At 39.9% G+C, this 24,779-nt stretch overlaps 3 protein-coding genes across 4 annotated transcripts; 2 read left to right on the top strand and 1 right to left on the bottom strand.

Annotated features, from left to right (window-relative positions):
- Positions 1–253: 253 nt before the first annotated feature.
- Positions 254–10,163, bottom strand: nop53 (NOP53 ribosome biogenesis factor). The gene is made up of 13 exons (XM_028570971.1): positions 10,142–10,163; positions 9,448–9,754; positions 8,764–8,840; positions 8,516–8,618; positions 7,313–7,515; positions 5,721–5,776; positions 5,469–5,564; positions 5,075–5,176; positions 4,816–4,974; positions 3,511–3,686; positions 1,244–1,310; positions 767–843; positions 254–652 (listed from the first exon to the last, which is right to left on the bottom strand). Exons 1-13 carry the CDS (start codon positions 10,146–10,148, stop codon positions 592–594), a joined length of 1,491 nt encoding a protein of 496 aa, XP_028426772.1. The 5' UTR covers positions 10,149–10,163; the 3' UTR covers positions 254–591.
- A 64-nt stretch (positions 10,164–10,227) lies between these two features.
- LOC114550309 (histone H3.3) lies at positions 10,228–13,134 on the top strand. Its single transcript, XM_028570981.1, has 4 exons — positions 10,228–10,361; positions 11,297–11,440; positions 11,983–12,136; positions 12,226–13,134. The coding sequence occupies exons 2-4, from the start codon at positions 11,313–11,315 to the stop codon at positions 12,352–12,354; spliced, it is 411 nt and encodes a 136-aa protein (XP_028426782.1). The 5' UTR covers positions 10,228–10,361; positions 11,297–11,312; the 3' UTR covers positions 12,355–13,134.
- An 809-nt stretch (positions 13,135–13,943) lies between these two features.
- Positions 13,944–17,466, top strand: LOC114550316 (histone H3.3). Of its 2 annotated transcripts, XM_028570994.1 has the most exons (4): positions 13,944–14,062; positions 14,959–15,102; positions 15,379–15,532; positions 15,922–17,465. In XM_028570994.1, the coding sequence occupies exons 2-4, from the start codon at positions 14,975–14,977 to the stop codon at positions 16,048–16,050; spliced, it is 411 nt and encodes a 136-aa protein (XP_028426795.1). In that variant the 5' UTR covers positions 13,944–14,062; positions 14,959–14,974; the 3' UTR covers positions 16,051–17,465. The 2 variants fall into 2 exon arrangements, with proteins under 2 accessions (XP_028426795.1, XP_028426802.1); XM_028571001.1 differs by lacking the exon at positions 13,944–14,062 and having other exon boundaries at positions 14,965–15,102; positions 15,922–17,466.
- The last annotated feature ends 7,313 nt before the right edge of the window (positions 17,467–24,779 follow it).

The raw sequence follows: 24,779 nt of genomic DNA, 5'->3' as shown, positions 1-24,779 counted from the left end.
CCTAAGATTTAAATAATAAAAAAATAAAATAATAATAAAGTGTATGTACTTCAATTTAACTCCACTAAATCAAGTTATCTTATTATGGGGATTAAAAATGCATATCTTTTTTAATTTCCGTTGCCAACTCTCAACTTTTAATCACTGTCCAACACTTTTTGCTGTTAATCTGGGTGTCATGGCACCTAACTCTGCTGGAATACTGATGAAAAACTGAATGTTTTATGAAATATTACAGCCTGTGGTGATATAATTATGCATGAAGAAATGTAGGATATATTACAAGATTTACATGCCCGAAGTTGCAGTATCAGGCGTACTGATAGACAACAGACACACATTGAAACATTGTGTGAAATTGGATATTGAAAACACACACCAGTACAGGAAATGCACTACAATGATATCCAACTCTTCTCATTTCAGATTATATCATTGATATAACATTTTATAAGCAGTTTCAATCTGAGAGGGTCAAACAGGCCCTGCACAGTCAATAAGTTGTATATACACAGTTCCATTATGTTGCGTTTGGGGCTTTAAATGCTGCCCATCTTCTTGTGCTCAGCTCCTGTGGTCTGTGGTTCGGCACTAAGTGATCTCTCTAAAAGCCCTCTTCTCCACATACTTCAGCTTGAGTCTCCTCTTGAACCTAAGAGATGTGGGAGGGAGGTAACATACATTTGAATCAATATACACTGTATGAAACTGTATATCACGGAGCCTTTGAGGAGAGGTTACATAAGAGTGAGGCAGAGATCCTTACTTGGCTCTTTCTCTTGGCTCGATCAGGTTCCTCTTCTGCAGACTCTTGAAGCGGTCCTTGAGGACGCTGCCCTCTGGCTGTGGAGTCCAGGTATTGCGAGAAGGGAGAGACCAGCCCAAACAAATGCATGTGAGACAAATGTCATTTTGACTCAATGTGCAATTCCCACCTAAATTATAAAATCCCATTCACACCACAAAGACTGATTTGAGTATTATTCAGGGACATAATGGCAGGAGATAAGAGAAGAGCCAGGAATTTTCCACTGGCAATAAGATCACAAAACTGCAATGATCCCTGTGAGGGAAAGTGGGCCGTCACAGTATTAGAGAACAGGATAAAGCTTAGAATAAGACAATACAGAGGGCTGAAGATAATACACCAACTAAATGAACCAAAACTCATTACAGATAAAGACTGTGTCCTCACTGGCAACGGTCACAGTGGATGAGCTAGAAAACATAACTAGTGACGTACCTTGAGTTGTCGCAGGGAGCCGGCCAGCTCGTCACTTAACTGAACCTCCATGTCCTGAGCCTTAAACCTGCAAATAAGAAACTGGTTTACCAACATGGCATTGTGACTTTGCGTAAACATACACGCCACTTTCCTGAAGCAAAATGCCGTGTTATCTGTACGCATTTTGAGCTATCCACGTGGATGTCTACGCTGTATGCAGCGGATGTAAACATACATACCACGTGGCGTGTGTGCGTGCGACCTTGAGAACTGTAACTCGTATAACTTATGTTGTCAGTTAATTGTAGCGTTGACCGGCATGAAATTTGCATATGTCAGACTGACCAGCCGGTCGCCGCTCATGGCCGAGCACGTGAAAACCGGCCAATTCCGGTCAGTGGCCAATCCATCAGTGCATTTCTCCTCTCAAGTTCAGTTGAGCTTGTTGCAGGTTAACAGTCAGCTGTTACACAAACTCCTGGGCAGTTAAGTGCTTGTGTTTCAAAAGATGCAGAGATTTTTTTTAATGTTACTCTACGGGTATCTCACACCGCATCAGAGAGTCTAATCGGCGGTTACGTGATTGGCCACCGCAGGATGACATCGTGATGCGTTTCTCCAACTGTTAAATCTGTGTCAACTTTTCGCTGCAGAGTTTTACTGGCAGCCCCCGCGCCTATGCTCACTACCACTGTTAAAAACAAATGGCGTTTTTGCCAGACCGCCGCAGGACTGCCTGTTGCTATGTGAAGCTAGCCTAAACACTGCAGCTCCTCAATACCCAAGAAGTTACTGTGTCATGCTTCCCAGCTTCTGGGCAGAAGTTAAAGGAAAGTCTGTGGGATTACAAACCGCTGGCTCTCTGCCTCTGTCCACAATCTGAAGCTCTGATCGGCCTAGGTCACAAAATCTATTTATTAGTTAATTTTGTCACCTATTTTTAATTTAGTCTTACACCAAATGTCGTTGTTAGTTTGTCATATTTAGTCATTCACATATCTTTTTTTGTTGGTCAAGTTTTAGTCGTCTAAAAGTCTTGCCATTTTAGTTAAAACATTTTAGTCTTTTTTTTTTAAATAAATTATTTGAGATTATTTCTGATAACCATTTCAGTCAAATAGTTATATAAAAATTATATAAAAGTTATAAATATCAAGCCTCTCTTATTTCACCAGTACATTCCTGTTAAATGACAAAAACAACCACTGTATGGGAAAAGGATATTTTACAATAACTTTGAATGCATCACAAAGCTGGCGAGGCGTATTTCAAGTCAACGCAACATATGTGTTGTTTTTCAGACAACGGCAGCTGCAGACTGTCGTCCGTCCCCCTGTTGGAATCCTCTCCAGTGAAATACAGACAAACTTTAGCCGTCAGCATTTTAACTGTGTTTACTCCAGCTGCTAGCTAACGGTAGGCTAATGTTACCTGCTGCCAAGTGTAGTATTAACTAGCGTCCCGTACAGCAATGTTTCGGTAGCCTCCAACGTCTGTTTAACAGCATCAGAGAAAAGCACAGGTATTTAAGTGGCACTGAAATGCTACGTTGCTATTCGGTCCGGTAGATAACGGTCGTTAAGGCACCTGTCAGTGCCGTAGCACCGGGTCTCGGTACCCAACCCTAGTAACAGCTGACTATTGTATTTCATGATGAAAAAGTAGAGACGATTGTAGACGAAAATGAAGAGAGATTTTATCTTTGTTTTAATTGTATGTAAAACATTTTAGTCTTGTCTTTTTTCGTCAACAATAATGCATGTTAATTTGGTCTTAGTCAGCGTTTTTGGACATTGGCGCAGTTTTGTCATCATCTTGTCTTAGTCATGGAAAAAAAGGTCGTTGACAAACATTTAGTCTTGTCTGACGAAATTAACACTACTATTTATTCAGGGCCTTTTTAATGGGCACCAACCTCATGTTTACTTTAAGCATAAATAAACGCTTCAGACCGCGGTTATGCCTGTGAGACGCAGCTCAGACGCGAGCCTGCACGGAACCATGCAGACGGCTGTATAGATTAAAAAGAGCGCACATCCGTTGTGAGATTTAGAGTAAAAAAAAAAAACGCGACACAACGTCTAAAAACAGGATAAGATTCCTTGAAATTACTTTTAAAGCCCTTATGGTTTGGCTCCGTTATAATTTGTGATCGTTTGACATCTTATTCTGAACCAAGGCCCTTCGGGTCTGGCAACCACATGCTGTTCAAAGTTCCACGCCCAACCAGATTTATAATTTAGACCTTCCTTTCTTAAACCACGTCTGTAGGTGGCTTAACTTACTTGAGTTTGCCGAGGCGTCTTGGTTGAGCTTTCTGAGCCTCCTGATTGGCCTTGCGTTGTTTCTGTTTGTCCTTGGTTTCCTGTTCCTCTTGTTTGATAGAGGTCTTTATGGAGCGAAGCTGGAAGAGCTGCTGCCGCTTGTCATTCTGATATCTGTTGGCCTGTCGCAGTTGCTCCTGGGATGGGAAGAAGAGAAACCGTGAGATGGATTGTCAGTTGGTGAGTGGAGCAACAACAATATGGCAACTTTTTGAGAGGGCCTACTGGAAGCCCTTACAGTTGACACTTTCACAAGTTGCATCATGTTTTTATTTTGAATAGTTTACCAGTTTGGGAATCCATCCTATAATGAAAAGCACCCTGTTTTATGCTGGACGTGTCAAACATTTTTTGAAATTCAAAACTAGTCCCTGGAAAGTAGGGCCTTAAAGAAGGGCTGTAACTAACTTAATTTTATTACTCAACTACTGTGCAGATTCTTGATTTATCGTTTAATCTATAAAATGTTTTAAAATTAAAAACAGTATAATATGCCCATCTCGAATACCCAGAGCCCAAATGATGTCTTCAAATGTCTTGTTTTATCCAACCAATAACCAGAAAACCACTAGCCACTAGGACACTAGCCTGCCTAGCATGAAGCTAGGAGCTCGGCACAAGTGTAACTTTAGAAAAAAGTTACACTTGTGCCAGTTAAACTGAATCGATTCTGGGCATTTTTCATGACAGTAACCTTTCATAGTTTGCAGCGAGCCTCGGACCTGGAGCTGGGTACCGCTTGTAACCAACAGCGGAAATCGCTGTGATCAAGCCATGTCTCGTTAAAAGGTACACGTTCCCATTTTCCACACGTAGGCCTAGACAAACTGAGGAGACGCAGACATATTTTGCGGGCAGGTATTGCATTTATCACAGGATTTGTAGTTTTATCATCGCGTACGTACCAACACCAATATCCCCCTGAAAGAACTACAACACACCGAAACAACATTGTGAGGGCAGCGTTCTGCTGGTTTTGTTACAGAACAAAGACTAGAGCTCCGCTTTGTAGGCTACGACTAGATACTTTCTTTCTGCGGCCAACGTTTCTGGAAATGAAAGAGGGTAAAACTTAAGACGTTTTAAGGCCTTCAATTTAAAGTTCAGAATTTTAGACTTTTTAAGACCCTGCATTATTAAAAACGCTTCATTACATTCTAAGACCGATAAGATTTTCTAGAGTGGTAGGACTTCTAAATAAAAATTCAGTTTGTAATTTTCTGTGTAAAGTCTTTTAAATTATTTAAGTTTAAATTGTGCATGTACCTTCACTTTGTATGCCCTCTCTTTCTTCCTCTGTCTCTCAGTCTTCTTCTCAGCCACTGTGATGGCTCCCACTGCCACACCCTCCTCTTCCTCATTAGGAGCTTCTTCTTCATTCTCCTCTTCCACCAGGCCTTCCACCTGCTCTCTTAAGATCGTCTCCTGCAGAACACAAACACACATTCAATAAAATTAAAAAAGATCCAAACTTCCACGACATTAAGAATAAACCAAAGATAATAGAGCTGGAATCATCTCTGACCTCTGTTGCTAGGTGTTCTTTGTTGACAGCTAGCTGTCTCTCTATTTTGTCTTCCTCTTTTTGTTTCTTGACCTCCACCTCATGGGCCTCCTGCAGCAAGGCCTGTGTTCAGAGTGATGGAGGAGAGAGAGAGTCAGTCAGGCAGTTCATTACAACAGGATAAATTATGAACACATTCTTTTGCCACTTTTATCCAAACATAAATCTACATAAATTAACTGCTTTTGGATTGGGTAAACTCAACACATCACAACAAAAAAAGTCATATCAAGGTTGTATGAGCTTTAACATAACTTCTGAACGAGCAACAGTCCTTTGTTTGAAATGACTGTATATGCCTAGGATAATATTTGCTGCCGCTAGTAAGTCAGTAGGCTGCAGAGTTGTGACGTACCTGATGGGAGAAGAAGTCTGGGTTGTAGGATCCTCCAGGAGCGATCACCTCCACAGCCGGGAGCACAGATGGCTTCTCGTTCAACTTCTCTGGACGCTGACAAAACAGTGATGCAGCCACATTGGTCAAACTCAAACCGCCACAGATAAATATTACTCTCCTGCTGGCAGCTCATAACGTTAAAACTGCAGACAGACATTTACTTTTCAAACCGTCATTTAAATCTCCCACAAAAACAGTCATTATGCTCACCTTGACGCGCTTCTTGCCCGTCTGTTGAAGGTACCAGGGGTCAGCTGTATCTTTGGCTACATTAAAAAGAAACAAATGGTTCAAATGTATAAGCTTGGGCTTTTAAAAAGAATAATGAGAGACTAAGGTAAGGATTTCCCTCCTCAACTTCAACATTTAGTTGTTATGACCAAAACCAACATCTTACATGGGTACATCAGGCCTCATGTAGTGCAATGGACACCAGCATCCACCAATTCAGAAAATAAAAAGAAATCATGGTGGCGCTCTCTTTTGGATTCCCCTCATCACCATCAGCTGGCAGGAACAAGAAGCTTAGTTTAGCTGAAGACATAAGTATGCATCCACTTGCACTATGCCAATATCTCAGGCTCTGATCCCATTTGGCTGTGGAACATACTCTACAGTACCCCAACTGTATGGAAAATGTAATGAATCCAACTGCCACATGGAACGACACGAGGTCCAAGAGATGCACATAACTTTGCACATTTTAAGTTAATGTTCTTATTAATCAAATTCTTATGAATGATTGGAAACATTGGGATATGAAACATTGGGAGAGTTAGTGTAGAGTAGCGTTATGAGCTGAATAGCTTAGCGCAGGGGCTAATGGACCCACGTTTGTATCTCGTAAGTTACCCCACTAATAATGCCCGAAATGATACCAAACTTCTACAGTAGTACAAATAGGTTATGTACTCAAAACGATGGATTGGAAAGTTTGTAAATACACCAGAAGTTTATGAACACCTGCCTGCTCTCTTCTGCTCTCTGTTGCTGCTGCTGCTACCTGCAGTAAGACGAGTGCTTAGGGCCGTCTACAAATTACTACACCGAAAAGAGATACAACAAAAATATTTATTAATTTAATGATTAAATAAGGTAATGTCTCCAAACTTACCTCAATTATTACTTGTCTCCTGCTAGTTATACTACAGCACTTACTTTAAAAAAAAAAGTTAAATTAAAAAATATTTTTGTTGCATCTCTTTTCGGTGTTGTAATTTGTAGACTGCGCTAAGCACTCGTCTCACAGCAGCAACAAATACAGCAGCAGAGAGCAGAAGCCAGCAGGCAATTGTTATTTACATAAACTTCTGATGTACTTACAAACTTTCCAATCCATCGTTTTATGAGTACATAGCCTATTTGTACTACTGTAGACGTTTGGTATTATGGTCTTTGTCTATGGTATTAACGGCATTATTAGTGGGGTAACTTACAAGATACAAACGTGGGTCCACTAGCCCCTGTGCTAAGCTATTCAGCTGATAACGCCTCTCTACACTAACTCTCCCAATGTTCGACCCAGGTGATTGGCTCGAGGTCATGGTGCAAAGGACCCTAGGGTGAAATTACTCCGAACCATCACTTTAACAGTAAACGTTATACTTCTACATGTTTGTCCTCAGATCCCAAATGATCGTTCACACAACGGTCACCTGAGCTCCATGGTGGTCTTCACATTCCCATGAAGGAAATACTGGGAGCGCAAGGATGTGATCATCACTGGACACAGACCATATACACACACACACACACACACACACACACACACACACACACACACACACACACACGGCACTCACACTCTTGTCCCCATATGTCATAGTATTCTCTGTCTGGGTTGTTGTTGGCCTCTGTCACTGCCTTCTTGGCTGTCCTGTCGGCTGGCCGTCTGTTCAACAGCTGTTTCTGCCTCCGTGGCACCACGCCTTTGGCTGCCAGCTGCTCGGCCTTCTGGGCAATGCGACGGAGTTTCTTGGCATTAGGTTGCTGGTAGGCCAACACACTGGTGGGGGGCACAGAAGTGATGATTGGGTGATAAGTGAGGCAGGAGAGGAAAATATAACATGTAATATGAGACATGATGGAGAGGAGCGGACAAAAAAAAAACAGCAACTACAACACTAGATGTTTAGGCCTGTTTGACACGGTCTACTTCATGATGAGTGTTTGCATATCCTCAGATCCCAGGACACCATATACACAACAGTCTCCTGAGCTCCTGTGTGTTGTCTTCACATTCCCATGAAGGAAATACTGGGAGCGCAAGGATGAGATCATCACTGGACAAACACAGTCCTCAACTCTAACATTGAAATAAAAGAAATACAAGGCTGATTTTTTAATAATCTGCTTTACCAGATACATGTAAAGTTGCTCCAAAACTGCCATAATCCTTTACAAACAGACTCCCACCTCTTACCCCCAGTCAGTTCAGAGATCCAATGCAACACCATGAAAACATTCAGCTAGTCATCCTGCCCACGGACACTTAATCTCCGATTGATAGATCGGTAGATAGTCTATGTACTGTGTCAACTTGATACTTCAACACATAACAGCACATTAATCAATAACTATATAGTCAGTTATAGCTATTATTAAGATACATGCATTTAGCATACCCTTGACTTTTGAATAAACAGAAAAGTCACATAATGTAGGGTTGTGGGGGGAAAATGAGTTGGTTGACATGATAAATTGTGTTGAAATAATTGGTCAAAGATGTTTACATATATCAAGGCAAGTATAATGCCAACGGTTTAATTCAGCGTGTCCAGATGAAGTTAGATTATTTACGCAATACCAAGGTTCACACACGCTGAGCTACTGAGCTGCCCGATTCACACATATGGCAGCCTACTAAAGAAGTGAATCAAACCCCCGAAAATAAAATTTGAGAAAACACTAGGCTCCGTTTCTCCTGACAATGTTTGTACAGTCAATGATGCAGAATCTAGTCACAGAAGAAGGGGAAAGTACAAAGGGCCGTGATGGATACTGACTCTTTAGGTGGCGGAACGAGGGAGTCGTGCTGCAGGATCAGGTCTATCCTCAGAGGACGCACTGCTTTCCCTTTTCTCTTCTTCCCATCGACAGGTTCCGCGACTTCACAGGGAAGTACAGATTATTTTGATTCAGCATCAGCAATAAATGCATAAAAGATGTCAGAAAACAACTACACAACTAGTCAGTTGCAACTCTGGGAAAAGCATGAAATTTCTATTCCAATTGTGTAAGTGTATATATTTACCCTTCTGTTCAGCTTTCTTTGGTTGTCCAACATCCAAAAAGAACAAATTGTCATCCGACTTCTCAGACAGCAGACCACTGAAATACATAAACATCACGTCTCATTATAGACTTAGAATTGAAAAAAAATATATTTTTCTAACGTTCTCTTTACAATTAATTATTTTAATGGATGTGTTGAGTAAATGATTAACCACTTAACCCAACACGTTTTTTTTTTTAAATAAATATAAAACTGGCCATCTCAAGATCCAAGAGCCCAATGTGACATTTTTTTCTTTTAAATTCCTTTAAAAAGTATGCACGTGAAACACCGAAAGCACTAGTGCCTAATTAAGAAACACGTATATAACGTTGGGACACTGACCCTCAGCTTAAGCACTAGTTGTCTAAACTTGTTGTTTAGCAAAGCAACTTAATTTTTGCTATAATCAAAGTCAAGTAGAACTTTATTTGTCCCCAAAGGGACAAATGAGATGGCCATTTTTGAGAACAAGATGCGATAAAAACACGAACTATACAGGCACCGTTGTTGAATTAGACGCCCGTACGACGACGGGCCATAAACGATTAAACATCCACAAAATGTCCTGTAGCAGAGGTAACTTTTAATAGTGGACATTTCTTAAGAGTTCTAAAACGTGAAGTACAGCGACATCGCTGTTCATTTCTAGGCTAAACTTACCCTATGGTTCTCTCCTGATGTCGGACGTCTTCTAAAAACTCAGTTACATCGTTTATGTCGCTGTGTTTGTTCCAGTTCTTTTTCTTATTCTTGTTCACACGTTTCCTCCGAACACCGGCCAAGCCTGCAGCGCCTGAAGAGGGCTTTAAATTTAGAAAACCTGGCTGTGAAGCCACCACGCGTCTAGTCCTCCTGGACGGCGCCATGTTGGAGGATTGGGGGAAAAGAAACACGTTTCTTCTTCTTTTGTGTTTGAGGGACGCTGGAGGCGCCACCTGCCGGACTGACGGTGTACATTCTGTAAAAGCTGTCACCACGTAAATAAAAGTTCAAATTTGTTTTTGTTTGTTTGTATTTTATAAGGCTATGATAATAATTTATATTTACAACAGAGTGAGTGCATTAACATAGCTTTGCGTGGTACTTAGAACAACGCTAAGTATTGTTGTGTTGGGTTTTATATTTATATTTGATGATATGCATTACATAATAAATACAATTAAAGCTGTGAGTATAGTATGAATAGTCTTTAACACTAAATACCACTTAGTTTATATTCTCCCCCGGATATTAATAGTGTTTTTTTTTTTATTTCCAGGTAAAATACATTTTATAAAAAAATAAAATTATAATAATAACAATAACCTAAACTAACAATACAAATCAATAATTAGGAATGAGAAAAACGTCTTACAGGACATTGCATGTGAGTGTGATCATGCAATTGTTTGTCATGTTGCTGCATGTAGCCTATGTTTGTCCCAAATGCATCATGGGAAACGTGTCTCCTGTTGCTTTCCTATGTTCTTTTTCCCTTTTTTTCCCTCCCTTCATTCTATAGCGACAACAACGCTTTAGAGACTCAAGAATACATTCCCATTTTTGAGCTGCAATCTTTCTCGAAGTTTTCAAAGGTAAGTATCATAGTTTCAATTAAACTCCAATCTATCATTTAATGTCATCATAGTTCTCGGATGGACGTGTTTTTTCGATTATTTTTGGTGTTAAAGAAAACGCAGAGCAGTCTAGCTATTATCTGCCTGCTCGGGGAGTCGGGGACCTAAAAAGCACTTGTGATCTGGTCAAATTTGACTCGGAAATGCGCCTAAAGTGAGGGGTCATCTGACAAAATATTGTTCATCAATTGATTCCCTGACATGTCTAGTGTCATCTTCAAAAAGTATATTCCACTTTCATGCCGTGGTTTTTATACTCTTTCGTCGTTTTTATCATCACCTTCTTCGTTTGCTACAACGATTTTTTCTTCCCGTTTACATTCTTCTAGCCAGAAGCCAGCCATCATCTTTAGGTGTGTTCGTTTGCGAACACCGGGCAGCCGGTGTGGGCGGGGTCGCCTGGTTTTCCTTCAAAATAGCTCATTCTGAATAAAAAATCAAGGCTTGTGCGCAACCGGAGAGCACACGATGAAGAAACGAACGAACCCACGTTCACTGCGCAAGAGGCGGAGTTTGTCTGGATACCACTGTACTGTGATTGGTCGAACGGTTCGCAACATCCCGCCTCATAGGCTCGTTTATAGAATATGATAGGTCTACGTGATAAAGAGCTCTGCTAGGATTCGATGCCTTTGCTGTCCTTTTTATGACAGTCATTACATAAGCTATCTTGATTATAATTAAAAAAAAACTGAGGCTCTTAATGCTGATTTTTTTTTTTAACCCACTCTTACTGAAGACTAAAGTTTGTCATATAAAGTTCTAAATTGAAATACAACTGGAAAAGTTTTTTTTTATCCTTTACATCAAGTACCCTTACACTATTCTGCTGCACATGTGCTTAAATGCATTGTAGTTACTTTACCAAAACAAACTTTGTCATGTGCCCTCAGGTGATCTTTAGTAGCCATGGCCCGTACCAAGCAGACTGCCCGTAAGTCCACTGGAGGCAAAGCCCCACGTAAGCAGCTGGCCACAAAGGCTGCTCGCAAGAGTGCCCCTTCCACTGGTGGAGTCAAGAAGCCCCATCGCTACAGGTGAGCGCTTATATAGTCTTCGGTTTGTGTTAGAAAGGTGAACACAAGGGATGCTACCTCTTTATGCCCCAGTTACATATGTTGATATAAACTAAAATTCAACTGACTTACAGATGGACTCAATAGTTTTCCTCCAGCCCCAAATAAAATATGTCAGGCTGTATTGCAGTTCTTTTATTGATGCCTTTTAACTACTGTATATTAACAATCACAAAACACAGTAGGCTATGCATATTGTGCATTTGGACTGTTATGTGGAGAACATTGTGGAAAACATCTCTGAATAGAGCTGATATTCAATCCTGTGGTCTCCCTCAGTCTCCTACTAGTAGAAAAAGACTGAGACTGGAGTTCAAACATTCAATTGCCCTACCAACAGTATGCAGATGTGCAAGGTGAAGATGAAAATAGTGCACTAGTTTAAGAGTAATTTGTTCTTTCGAAATACAAAAAGGATAACATTAGTTTGTGCAAAAGCAGATCAATTTAGCTGCTCCCACCTACAATTTAGCACAAGGTACATTTTTGCCTCTCTTCTCCAGGCCTGGTACTGTGGCTCTGCGTGAGATCCGTCGTTATCAGAAGTCCACTGAGCTGCTGATCCGCAAGCTGCCCTTCCAGCGCCTGGTGAGAGAAATCGCCCAGGACTTCAAGACTGATCTGCGTTTCCAGAGCGCAGCCATCGGAGCTCTGCAGGTCAGTAGCTCTCACCATTAATACATTGAACAAATACCATGTTTCCTCATTCCAACTAAAAATCCATGTTTTGACTCTGCCATATGCAGGAGGCCAGCGAGGCCTACCTGGTGGGTCTGTTTGAGGACACCAACCTGTGCGCCATCCACGCCAAGCGTGTCACCATCATGCCCAAAGACATCCAGCTGGCACGTCGTATCCGCGGGGAACGTGCTTAAAATGTTTTTTTTAAATTGTTATATGCTGTCCTCTTCTCCCGTCACCACTCTTTCCATCCCTTTCCTCCCCCTCTACTTAGTTAGTAGTATGGTTTGAGGTCCTATATATATCATGATTGTGATAAACGTAAAATGTGTGATCATGTCTTCTTTGGTGCTACAGGTAGCAGAGTTTCCTTAGCGATATCTTCATGTATGTTTGAATCACAGTTACACTACTCACTTCTAACTAGCTAGCTTACATTAATGCTTATGTCCATGCATAGGGTGTTTTTGCAAGTCAAGAATAGTGTGAAATGAGCATAGGAAATAGCATTAAGGTTAAGACATTTTCATCTTTAGACAGACATATACGTTGATATAATGGGTCTTCTGTTTTTTCCTTTTTGAAATAGTTTTGTTGTAAAAGTAGCTTAGTGATTTTTCCTTTTTACAATAATGGTGTATTTCTACTGTTAGTGTTTAATGTATCACAATACAAAAAGTTTAATTCTGGTTGTCAATTCGAAATGTCATTGCGCTATGATGACACTACATTTTTGGCAGAAAACAAGCGGCGTATATGTAGCAGACCTATGGTGATCATATTTTGATTTTCAGCCACGTTATTATGTCCAGGTAATGTTTTGACTTTTTGTTCCTCTCTCAGGTTGATATGAAAACCTTTTTTTTTTTTTCTACTGTGTTTTGGATTTGATCGGGTTTCAGTCATTTTTAAAAGCAAAATATTTGTACTCTGGAATTCACATACAAACATAATAAACAGATTATTGTGGGTAAGTAAGCTGTATGATTAACATTCAAATACTGTTCATATTGGTGCTAAAACGATTAGTAGGACAGAAAATCTATCTGCAACTAACTTTAATAATCTACTGTCATTTCTCAAGCAATCAGAATAATAATACAAATAATAGTTACATCCCCATTTAGTGAATGTCTATCCTCATGCACCCTTCCAGGAATAAATGCTGCTTCCCATTGTGTAATGCACTGGACTGCCCTACTCATTCACTTTTTGGGTTGATTATATTTAAATACAGTCCAGGGACATACTTTTACTTAAACCCTCTTTTTATTGTAAATTAAATCCAAAACAACAACGTTTCTGCTGACATAATTACTGATTTAAAATAAATGTGTTTAAAAGTGCACAAAACACCCATCAGGTCACCAAGTAATCAGCTAAGATACATCGAGTCAGTTCTAAACAGACTTAACGGTTGTCACTTATACGTTGTTACCCATTGCAGCGCTTTCATATGGAAACCACCTCCAAGTTCCAACCATTTAAAAGTACGACTAACTTTTCAATGCCCAATGTCAACTTTCGTTTTGAGTAGAATGCTCACACTCATATTCAGAGGAAAAAAAAGACTCCCCACTCCAAGTGCACACATTACCAGTTCTGAATGCCACATAGACTTTTCATGAATCCACCAGAGGCTTGTCAGGTGGCATATTAAAAAGCATTAACTGTTTCTAATGTCAAATGTAGACATAAAACGACATACCCCGTGTTGACCGGCACGTACCAAACTGATAATAAAAGTAACCATGAAATGTTGTAAACACTGTTGCATTGTGGGACATATGATTGACGCGGCGGCCATTTTCCCGCTGGACGCTGCTTTCCATTGTGGATACGAAGAAGAAAATAAGAGACAAGCGAAACATTTCTCACGACTTCTACTCACTTTTCCCCTAGGTAAGCCTCTCGAAACATGTCACAGCGTTTGTGAAAGAACTTAGTGTTTTTAAGTTGTATTTTTTTATTTTTTCTAGGCACATTTAACAGTGAAAAGCCTTTAATTTTGTCGTGTGGTAAAATAACAAACACGACGGTGAAATGCAGTCTTTTCTGCAGCCGCTCAGATGAGTGGAAATTCTGTTTCAAATTATGCGCCCGTTCAGCTCGGTTCTACGCAGCAGTTAGGGACCGTTCAGCTTCCTTATGCATATCTATGAGTTCCTTGAAATGTCTTCTGTGTTGTTCTCTTAATTCCCGATGCGCTGGAACAGCATTTATTTCTAAAATTGAAGTTGTTTATGTGCTACTCCTTTGCTCTTCTACCCTGGGTCTTTATCCCGTTTGCGCATCAAACCGCCGCCATCATCATAGCAGGGTAGGCGGACGGACCTAGCAACAGTGGAAGGCAGCTGTAGAGCCCGCCTACTTTAAAGACTCTGCATGCTGATTGGCTTATACGTTATATTTTTAGAGACGTATTGGACCACCAGCCAATAGTGTCGTCGTTCATCTTTGATTGACGTTTGTCTGGCCGATTGCGATAGGGATTGTCTCGTATGTTTACTTACCCTAAAAGTTACCTTAATTTAAGTTGCCTGTTCCAAACTGTATCGCATTTTTAGATTTGTATTTATGTACATTTAAGAGGGTTGATAATCACTATTTAGAAAAAAAGAATCTCAAGTGTAACGTTAGGAGTATCAAAACAACTAAATACATAGAGTTAGAGTAGTAGAGAGTTCAGAGTAAAAGAGGACAAGTAATCAGAAGATGTAAAAGGAAAATTCTAAATAATCAAACCAAAGCCACTGAATATTTATTATTATTATTATTTCTGTTTCCCACATCTTTAGGTGATCTTTAGTAGCCATGGCCCGTACCAAGCAGACTGCCCGTAAGTCCACTGGAGGCAAAGCCCCACGTAAGCAGCTGGCCACAAAGGCTGCTCGCAAGAGTGCCCCTTCCACTGGTGGAGTCAAGAAGCCCCATCGCTACAGGTAAAAGAGGCAAAAACTGTGTTTTCTCTCTGTTTTATGCCAGACAGAAATCCTAAATGCAGAGTTACTGATTTCTTTACAATTGTAGGGACAGAATTATATGACAAAACATTCAGATGTTTCTAGAAAACAAAGGGGTACAAAGAATTCTTAAGCCCTAGATTGTAAACTCACTAAACAAAACTATATAGTTTGACTCAAATTTTGTTGATATTCTACAACCAAGTTCTGCTTCCCATATCTTCCTAATTACATTTTTTTTATTGTATTGTGAAGGCCTGGTACTGTGGCTCTGCGTGAGATCCGTCGTTATCAGAAGTCCACTGAGCTGCTGATCCGCAAGCTGCCCTTCCAGCGCCTGGTGAGAGAAATCGCCCAGGACTTCAAGACTGATCTGCGTTTCCAGAGCGCAGCCATCGGAGCTCTGCAGGTCAGTATTACAACCAAATCCTCGCTAAGCGCTCAAAGTTGGCTAGTTATTGTGTGAATTCTACTGTATATGACTATACATTAATATTGTAAAGACGAGAGCACTGTGGAAAAGGCATTACATATTGATTATTGTACATACACTGTTTATACAATTCTCTAGACCCAGGGAATGATGGCTAGGACTTTACTAACAATTACTTTCATGACAGTTAATCTATTGATTATTTTTGTTACTCTATTAGTTCATCATTTAGTCCAAAAAAGTGTCTACTAATGCCAATCAGTCATAATAGGTTACCAAAAGCAATCAGTCAATCAATCAATCAATCCACCAGCCATTTTAGCTTTACTGACAATTTTTGCATTTCCTGTTTTCCTTCTCTGCAGGAGGCCAGCGAGGCCTACCTGGTGGGTCTGTTTGAGGACACCAACCTGTGCGCCATCCACGCCAAACGTGTCACCATCATGCCCAAAGACATCCAGCTGGCACGTCGTATCCGCGGGGAGCGCGCTTAACCAACTCTCCACCTCTTGGTCTTTCTCCTTTTCACCTCTTTCTGCCCTTCCTTTACCAGTCTGTCTCCATTACTCTTCCCCTCACCTGCTCCCTCCCTCTCTCCCTGTGTTAGTAGTGTGTAGAGGAAAACTGATTATATTATGGATAAAGTGTATAGTCGTGTTTTTCTTAGTGCTCTTGACAGCAGGGTACTAGGGTACTCTCTTTTTGTGCATGTACCGACTCTTTGGTGATGAGATCTCCTCAAGCACACGTCTCCTAGTTTGCACTGTTTCTAATTTGTCTCTGTGGGGGAGAGGATGATTTTGGATAGAAAAAGGAAAAACATGGACTAGACCAATGCAAATCTGGGAGGGATAGAAAGGAGGAGAGGATAGGTATGTGTCTGCTGGGGGACTCATGTCTCTTTTCTGCAGCAGGGTGCTAGAAGAACTTACCTGGTCCTCTTCTCCTGCTCTCTATCGTCTGCCAGCCTCGCTCAGAAATGTGCAGTCTCTTCTCACGAAGGCCGAGGCTGGATTTTCTGTCCCTGTATGTGTCTGCCTGAGAGTTGGCTCTGATCACCACGGCATATTGTATACAATCCATCAGCATTTTTGGATAAGTTGATTTATGATTACCATATTGATCATTGCTGTCATTCATCATGTTAGGTTGTTTTTTTTTCCCTTCCAAATGAGTCTCACGCACAGGATTTTCTTTTCCTTTTTTTCTCTTTTAAACTATTTGTGGATGACGTGAAGATGGGGGGATACATTTAGATTAAAACACCTACAGAGAACAAAAACAAAAAAAACAGATTTTTTTTTCTACTGAAATGTGAAGCTATACTGACTCGTTTTGGCACCAAAGTTTGATCCTCTTGTAGACTCTCTTTTCCTAATTGACAGAAGAGTTTAACCTCACCTGTTTTTGTGGTGTTCAAATTGGTTTCATCTAATTATTTAAAGCCAAAGCTTGAGAGCTCAAGTATAGTGTCAGAGATACTTTTGTATCATTGGCTAATTTTTTTAAATAAGGAACCTTTTTATAACAAAGGTTCATCTAGGTTTGTAATGTTCTCCAAAAACCAAAAACTCTCAAAGTGTGAAAATTATATTTTTTTTTAACAAAATAACTGATTAAAATGTGAACATGTATTGTAAATCAGTGTAACATGACAAATAATACTAGTCATGTTTTCTGTAAATGTCCCCCCTTTGCTTCTAATTTTTTTTCTCTGAATCAGTTGAACGTCTGTATACAGTTTCTCAGGTTGACTTGTCACCCTTTTAACTTAATTTTTATTTTTTTGCTCAATTTGATTTTCTTTGTCTTTCTTTTTTTGAAATGTTGAGGATGATGTTTCAATTAAACAATGTTTGTAATTTCCAGATTTGTCATATAAGGTGGTAATAAATGGATGTTACACACACTTCTCTGTCTCAGTGGTATACACACTTCCACTTTTATCTGTTTTATCTCACCAACTTTTATTGTAATAATGATAATAATACATTTAATTAGCAAAATTAGCACCAAAACTAAAATGTATCTCCTGTTTACTATGTAAAAGAGCAGCTAGAGGATATTCTTGTGAATCCTCACAGGACCACTGAATAATTTGAGGTTAGGAAAGCATAGTATTGCCTTCAGGTTACCTTACCATAAAATAATATGAACTATAATCCTAGATCAATAAAATATTCTTTAATAGTTTATGTATCTTCTGCTGCCTTCATTCTGTGGATCCCTAATCTAACTGATGGCAGTTGCACCACTAGATGGCAGTAAAACACCATGTTTGTGCTGGCAATACCAAGTGCCTTCATACTGAGGAATGGGGCTCCTGCTGATAAATTGGGCTTTAGCTTGGAGTGAATTAGGACAGTATTATTTAATTATTCATCCCTGTGCCCTCACTTTTCTCCTCTTTAGACATACACTTAAATGCATTTTCCACATCCTGCATTTTTTATTCTATTAATCTAAAATTGATAATTTAATTTGAGTCATATTCTATCAGGAATTCTACTACACATTTTTTTTTATGATGATACAATACTACTCAGTAGTAACTTCTTTACGCGGGTTACTATTTCTATCTGGAAAATGTGTTATGTACCCATCTTTCACATAGACACAAACACACGGACATTAAACATTACAATTAATATCCTTTTCTGGCTTGACATCATTCCCCTGATCAGTGTTTGTCATCCTTCTACTTTCTTGATTAAAAGGGATAAAGCCATGCCCTCAGCCATATTCATTACAATGAAATGCACACACACACACACACATTTTCCCATGTCACTGTGGCCTTGACTGCATACTCATTACAATGAAACACACAGACAAACAAACATCTAATCAAACACCAGCCTTTAATCCTGTTGTTTTGAATGGGCACCACAGCTATAGTGGTGTGGACACACACACTCGTACACACAAACCCACACTCAATCACTACATCAGGATAAGTGGTTAGCGCTGTCTCCACCCAGTTCAGTGTTTTAAGAACCACAATTCAGTCTTGTGTCACTTCTGATTCAAAGTTCAAATGTTTTTAATGAGCCAATCTTTATATGTAGACAAGGGTCCGTTGTTGAATGTTGTTTCAATCATTTTTTTCATACAAGTCATAGTGACGCAGGAATTGTCTATCTTTAAGTGTATCTTTATTATTTTTTTCAGGAGGTTTGATGAAGTTTGCATATGTAAACTATAACATTTCCACCATTTCTCCATCATGTTTAGCTCTCTCTGTTATTTTTTCTGCATGCTTGCTAACTAGTTCTTATGCAGCCTCAGTTCCAGCACATTGTTATGGTGTTACAACCTAGTGTGGATGGTGGGAGGCGCATTCTGTGCAGTCTGCCACTTGTAGCTGGTAGTTTATCGGTTACTGTGGCAGGTTATACTGTATTAAACATCAGCCTCACACCACCCATTTTTTTCCCACCGAAGCACAAATATATACCCCACAATTTCTTCCTGTGGAAACTGCTGAAGTACAGTACAAGTATACGGTAGATATACTATGTCTAGCTGTTATAATTGCAAAAGGGTTTCATTTATTACATATAATCTGAGAATGTTTACAGTTCTAGATACAGTTCTGCTATTGTAAACCAATGACTAAATCCCTGTAATAATTCATGTAATCTAATCTCTCGTCTTCTCGTCTCTTCTCCTGTCTCATTTGTATTCAGAAACATATTCATGTATTCATTTTCCCAGATTATAGTGATAACAAGTTTCACGAAGTTAACCAGATAATTATACATGAAATGATTTCATTCTTTGGATTAAAAAACAAACAAAAAAAACGCTAACATTTAGCTAATCTAACTGCAGGATTACATGGCTGTGTATCAAAGAACCGTTTCTTTCAGGATTTGGACCCAAACACTTTGAGAAAAGCCTGGTGCAGTATGTGGGGACAGGAGTGTCAGGCTTTGATTGTTCTAAATAAGCCTTTATAATTATGAATCATGACAACTGCACTATCTTGCATAGTGTGGAAAACCTGGGAATATCTTTTTCACTGAGTTTTCATTTTGCAAACTAATAGGGCAAAACGGGCCTGTGGTTGCTTTACCAAGTAAGTTACACCATTATGTTATCATAACCAGCCTGAGATAAGAACTTCCTTTTTCTGCCACTACTCTCGTAATTGCAACATAAGCCACTCTTGTTTTTCATGTGTACATTGTAGCTTTGTTCATCAGAAACATGGAGGACAGTGCGCCATCTGACATTACCTGCCACACATTGTGGAACTTGTTTTGTATGTCTGAAGGTGCTAATAAAAAATTGATCACACAAAAAGAAACATGGAGGACGGTGTGCTTTTAGAGTGGAGGAGCATCATGTGAAACTATGATGATGTGACCACTAACCCTAACCCAGTATGCTGTCCTAATTGCTGATCATATAATGGACCGTACATGTGAATACATCTAAAGAGATATGCACATAGGTATTTTTGTTTTTTTGTATGTCTTTTTGTATGTCTTTGTCCATGTGGGTTTGAGTGTGTATGTGTTCACACACAACTGTGTGTTCGCCTTCCCCAAAGTCTGCATAGTGGCACTCCATCTGTGGCACTCAGGGGATTAAAGCCAATCTGTCTGTCTGCCGCTCAAAGTGCTGACCGTCGGACCAGCACCAGATTAACACAGTGCTGGGATTGGTATGGAGGGAGGGGGGGGGGGGGGTGGCATGGGTGAGAAGAGATGGGGTGGAAGAGAGAGGTGGATGGATGTTGAGGAAGAGAGAGACAGAGAGAGAGAGAGATATGTGTGTGTGTTGGGGGAAGGTGGGGGGCAGGTTGAGAGGTCAACTCCAGATTAGTACACAACTGGTACAGTGTGTGTGTGTGTGTGTGTGTGTGTCTTTAGGAAGGGAGGAGGCTTATAGATATAGAGCATAGAGGGACATAAGGGAAAGAAGGAAGAGGGACAGATGTACAGTATATGGTGGGTGGATGGGGGTCATAGTTAACACAAAAATCAATGGAATAAGAAGTTGCTGAGGTACTTCTCATGGCTGAACCAGACAAGAATCTATGAACAGTTGGAGTGGAGGAACAGAGATAGACAGAGACACAGGTCTGTTTCAAAGAGTTTAAAGCCTGAGGCACCTTAACCTGTAAATGAAGCTAGAGACCATACTGTATGAACGTTAGAGACTCTTGTTGGTTCAGCTCTCAGACAATCTTCCACAGCTTTAATGTGAACAGAAATATTCCCCAGATGCAAACTGCAACTGTATTATAAAAGCCTCATTATGCTTCAAACGATCGAGTTCTTACTATGTGTCATCCAACCATATCTAATACCATTTCCAATTGGCCTATCAAAGGCATTAAACACAAATGTGGCCAAGGTTGCATAGTTTAACAGTCTTTACTCACAGGCGTTGATGGTGTACACTCAGTTGTACACACATAAAATGACGAAAGGAATTATAAAAAGAAAATAAGATCATAAAAAGACAATTTGAGAAAGCTCAAACTGTAATTAATAAGCCACCTTCACATACCTGGCAATAACAGGATTAAGTGGTCCTGATTATGGGGTTGTCTGTTTAGCAAAGTTACAAAAATTGTTGATCTCAAGGCTGTGGTATGCTTGAAACTTACTATAACTCATATAAATAAGGATTTAACAGCACATACTTGCCGACATTCACGGTACATGCACAAAAAGTGACCAAGTAGTGTGAAGAACTAAAAAAAGAGAAGCGTGCCTGTAAAACTACACCTCGACACACCTGGCCAATCACTGCAAGCAACGGGCGTGATTGTCGGTTTCAGAAAGTGGCAGAAATTGTCGAACCAACCAAAGTACAGGTGAGATTATTGTCAGTAAATGGGTAAAACATAGATGTGTGTTTTGTGTGTGCGTGGAGGGGGTTGTAGTCATGGTGGGAGGGCAGGGTAAGGGGGGCGAGTGGGTTCAGACTATATGAGCACACTACTGAGATTAATGCAATGTACAGTACTAGTACACAAAGAGATATTGGGAGTGCGGGGGCTGGGAGACCTGAAGGTGGGGCAGTGGAGGGAGTCGGGCATTGCTCCCAGGGATTAAACATGTTTAGCTATTAGCACCACCTGGTAGTCAACTAGCAACACAGCAGGGTTCAGTGGAGCCACACACACACACACACACACACACACACACACACACACACACACACACACACACACACACACACACTGTTTAACAAGAACTAATGAAGCACTGGCATTACATGCTGTTTTGTTATACACTCTATATTCTTTATGTATACGTATCACGGGTAAGATAAGAGCTGTGACACACACACACACACACACACACACACACAAACCACCAAAAACATTCAGCCACCTTTTTCTTATGTTAAACAGTTATTTTGAATATATTTGTTTCTGTATTTATTTGTTTACAGTAATATGTTTGTTTATGTATTATTGTTTAAGCATGAATTAATTCATGTAGTACTTCATGAACTATCAGTAATGTACAAGGATTAATAGTATCTAATGCATGACTTAATGTAGGAACAATACGTTAATTAATGCATCAATTAAGGTATTTCAATCATCATGATTTTTGATTTATTAATGATGTTCACGTCTTCTTCAAAAAACTGACCAGTCTCAGCAGTGTGTACATATGTTCTGAAGAATTGTAGTGTTTTAATCATGATTAACTAAACTAAATTCTTCATTACTTCATCATGTTTGTGGCCCTATAAATAAAGTGCTGACCTGGTCCATCTTTAACATTGGTAAATAAGATAAATAATGAAGAATGAAGAAGTAATGTGATAATTGTGTTAATCATGATTACAACACTACAGTTATTTTTTAAACTACAGATTTACCTATGAAGAAGACATGAGCACCATTAGTAAATCAGAAAACATGATTTTTGAAATACCTTAATTGATGCATTAATTAACGTATTGTTAACGTATTGTCATGCATGAGATACTATTAATCCTTGTACATTACTGATAGTAATAATCAGGAGTTTGTATTCCCATATTTCAACACTGTCAAACCCAGTGCAAAAACAACGCTGATGGTCAGTCACAAACAGCTTGCAGTGTCCAATTCAAAACATATGAACATACTTTTACAAAAATCCTTTAAATAAACTAGCAAAACATGATGCATGAGGGGCATGAAATAAGTAGTTCGTTATTTTCCTCTCCTAAATAAATTAAAGAGCCCCTGCAGACATTTTTCAAGACAAAAAACTTGTTTTGTTGTCGTTGATTAATAGATTGTGTCTGATATGTTTGTTCTCTTACAAAAAAGTTTGATAACCTAGTTAACAATTCTTAATTCCTCTACTCCTTGTCTCTCATTGAAAAATCCAACTGATGGACACAAGATGTCTCCAACTTCTCGAAACGTGTCCATTGTATGTGTACGTGCACTGGAGGTTTCAGGTTACACATCACATTTGTGTTAGCTGCATATTAAACAATGATTGGCTTCCCAACTAGTTGTGATGTCATATACCGCCCATGTACTTTCTCCTTCAGCAAGTGATCATGGGAACAGATTTCTAGACTGCACATAGCCCACGACATTCTGTACAGTGACGCTCAAACACCACAGTCAAGGAACAATAAGCAAAACACATATTGAGTGAGCCTGTAAGAGCATGATTGGACATATGTAATTCATTTCATGTCATTCCAAAATTCAATCTCACTTGCAGTTTATGGCTGTAAGTTGTGTGTGTGTGTGTGTGTGTGTGTGTGTGTGTGTGTGTGTGTGTGTGTGGCAGAGGAGACTCTCTCTCTCTCTCTCTCTCTCTCTCTCTCTCTCTCTCTCTCTCTCTCTTTCTGTCATTATGTTGTGTTGTTTCTCTATACAGCTCTCCCTAATGACCAGTTATGGCATTACATAAGGCACACAGTATATCCAAAAACACATGTGAATACTAAGCAAACTAATTTCAACATGCACAACATTTCTGGTTGTACTTTTTTCCATTTGTTCACAAAATATATTGTTTGTTAAAATGGGACTTGACAACAAATAATTCTTTAAACGTTGAGTTGACCTTAGACACTGTAATGGTGGAAGAAAAGGCCCTGTAAAACTGTGTTTATATCAAGTTTCATAATATTTAGACGATCAACATATGGCCACTGTGTTTGTAACAGCCCGTTTATGTAAATCTAGAAAGTAAGATTTGCAAATTATGTATGATATGTAACAGACTTAGATGCCTGTGGTTTGGTACACACAAAACACAACAGGTATAGAAATGCATATATTCTTTCATATAATGGCACACAATAAAGATTTATTTGTGTGTGAGGCTGCCTGTGAGTCACAAACAGGGTGATTGTTGTTGTGTTGTTGGCAGTAGGCAGAAAAACTGGCATGTAAATAGCCACTGAGTCACAGAGATGAGACAAACATGTTGACTTGTTGTTTCCAGAAGGGGTGTGCGTGGTCCTATGTGCTTGTGTGTGCTGGTATGTCTGTGTGTGTGTGTGTGTGTGTGTGTGTGTGTGAGGGTTTGACTAATATTTTGTAACTTAATGGAGGCACCCCCTGACCCCCCTTCCCCCATCAGTTTGTGATTGGTCTGTGGCTCCAGCATTGGGGATTAGACCATGTTTCCCCACTTTATGTCCCCTGTTCCGCTCTCTCTCTCTCTCTCTCTCTCTCTCTCTCTCTCTCTCTCTCTCTCTCTCTCTCTCTCTCTCTCTCTTTCTCCTCTCTTTTCTATTTCTCTCTCTCTTTCTCCCTACATCACATGATCCGTTACATCACGGGATTGAGGTCAGAGCTGGATTAGGGCGAGCAACCCTGGAATTACTGAAAGTGAGGTAGGAGATGCTGGAGGGTGGGGGGGAGGGGGGGGCAGTTCAGCTGGCCCGCAGATGAAGAGAGGATGAGAAAGAGAGAGAAGAAAAGAGAGATTGGGACAAAGAAAGATGAGCACATGGGAGAGAGGGGGATGAAGATATGCAGGGGTTTACACTAAAAGGGGGATTTGAACAATGCAAAGGTCTCGCTGTCATGTCTGATGCTTCACATAAATGCAGTAAAGTATGTTTGACAAAGTGGAGCTCAGAAGAATAAAACATTCGTAAAATCATTTTGCAGAAGGCAAAAGGTATGTTACTGTAACCATGCAGTAAATCAGATAAAGAAAAAACAGCAGGGGGGGCATAAATGTGGTTGAGTGATGGGGCAAAGTTCAAAAGCTTGGGCAGGAAC

This window comes from Perca flavescens, chromosome 3, assembly GCF_004354835.1.
Source record: "Perca flavescens isolate YP-PL-M2 chromosome 3, PFLA_1.0, whole genome shotgun sequence".
NCBI classification, from domain to species: domain Eukaryota; kingdom Metazoa; phylum Chordata; class Actinopteri; order Perciformes; family Percidae; genus Perca; species Perca flavescens.
Note: the sequence above shows the minus strand (reverse complement) of the source record. Positions and strands in the feature narration are given on the sequence as shown.

What these genes read in the sequence shown, in the direction of transcription:
- nop53 (XM_028570971.1), bottom strand. An exon ending in GCTCCCTGCGACAACTCAAG is followed by an intron (nt 844 to 1,243) that starts GTACGTCACTAG and finishes TGGACTCCACAG; the next exon opens with CCAGAGGGCAGCGTCCTCAA. An exon ending in GAGCCAAGAGAAAGAGCCAA is followed by an intron (nt 653 to 766) that starts GTAAGGATCTCT and finishes CACATCTCTTAG; the next exon opens with GTTCAAGAGGAGACTCAAGC.
- LOC114550309 (XM_028570981.1), top strand. Translation starts at nt 11,313, where the DNA reads ATGGCCCGTACCAAGCAGACTGCCCGTAAGTCCACTGGAGGCAAAGCC. An exon ending in AAGAAGCCCCATCGCTACAG is followed by an intron (nt 11,441 to 11,982) that starts GTGAGCGCTTAT and finishes TCTCTTCTCCAG; the next exon opens with GCCTGGTACTGTGGCTCTGC. An exon ending in CAGCCATCGGAGCTCTGCAG is followed by an intron (nt 12,137 to 12,225) that starts GTCAGTAGCTCT and finishes TGCCATATGCAG; the next exon opens with GAGGCCAGCGAGGCCTACCT.
- LOC114550316 (XM_028571001.1), top strand. Translation starts at nt 14,975, where the DNA reads ATGGCCCGTACCAAGCAGACTGCCCGTAAGTCCACTGGAGGCAAAGCC. An exon ending in AAGAAGCCCCATCGCTACAG is followed by an intron (nt 15,103 to 15,378) that starts GTAAAAGAGGCA and finishes TGTATTGTGAAG; the next exon opens with GCCTGGTACTGTGGCTCTGC. An exon ending in CAGCCATCGGAGCTCTGCAG is followed by an intron (nt 15,533 to 15,921) that starts GTCAGTATTACA and finishes CCTTCTCTGCAG; the next exon opens with GAGGCCAGCGAGGCCTACCT.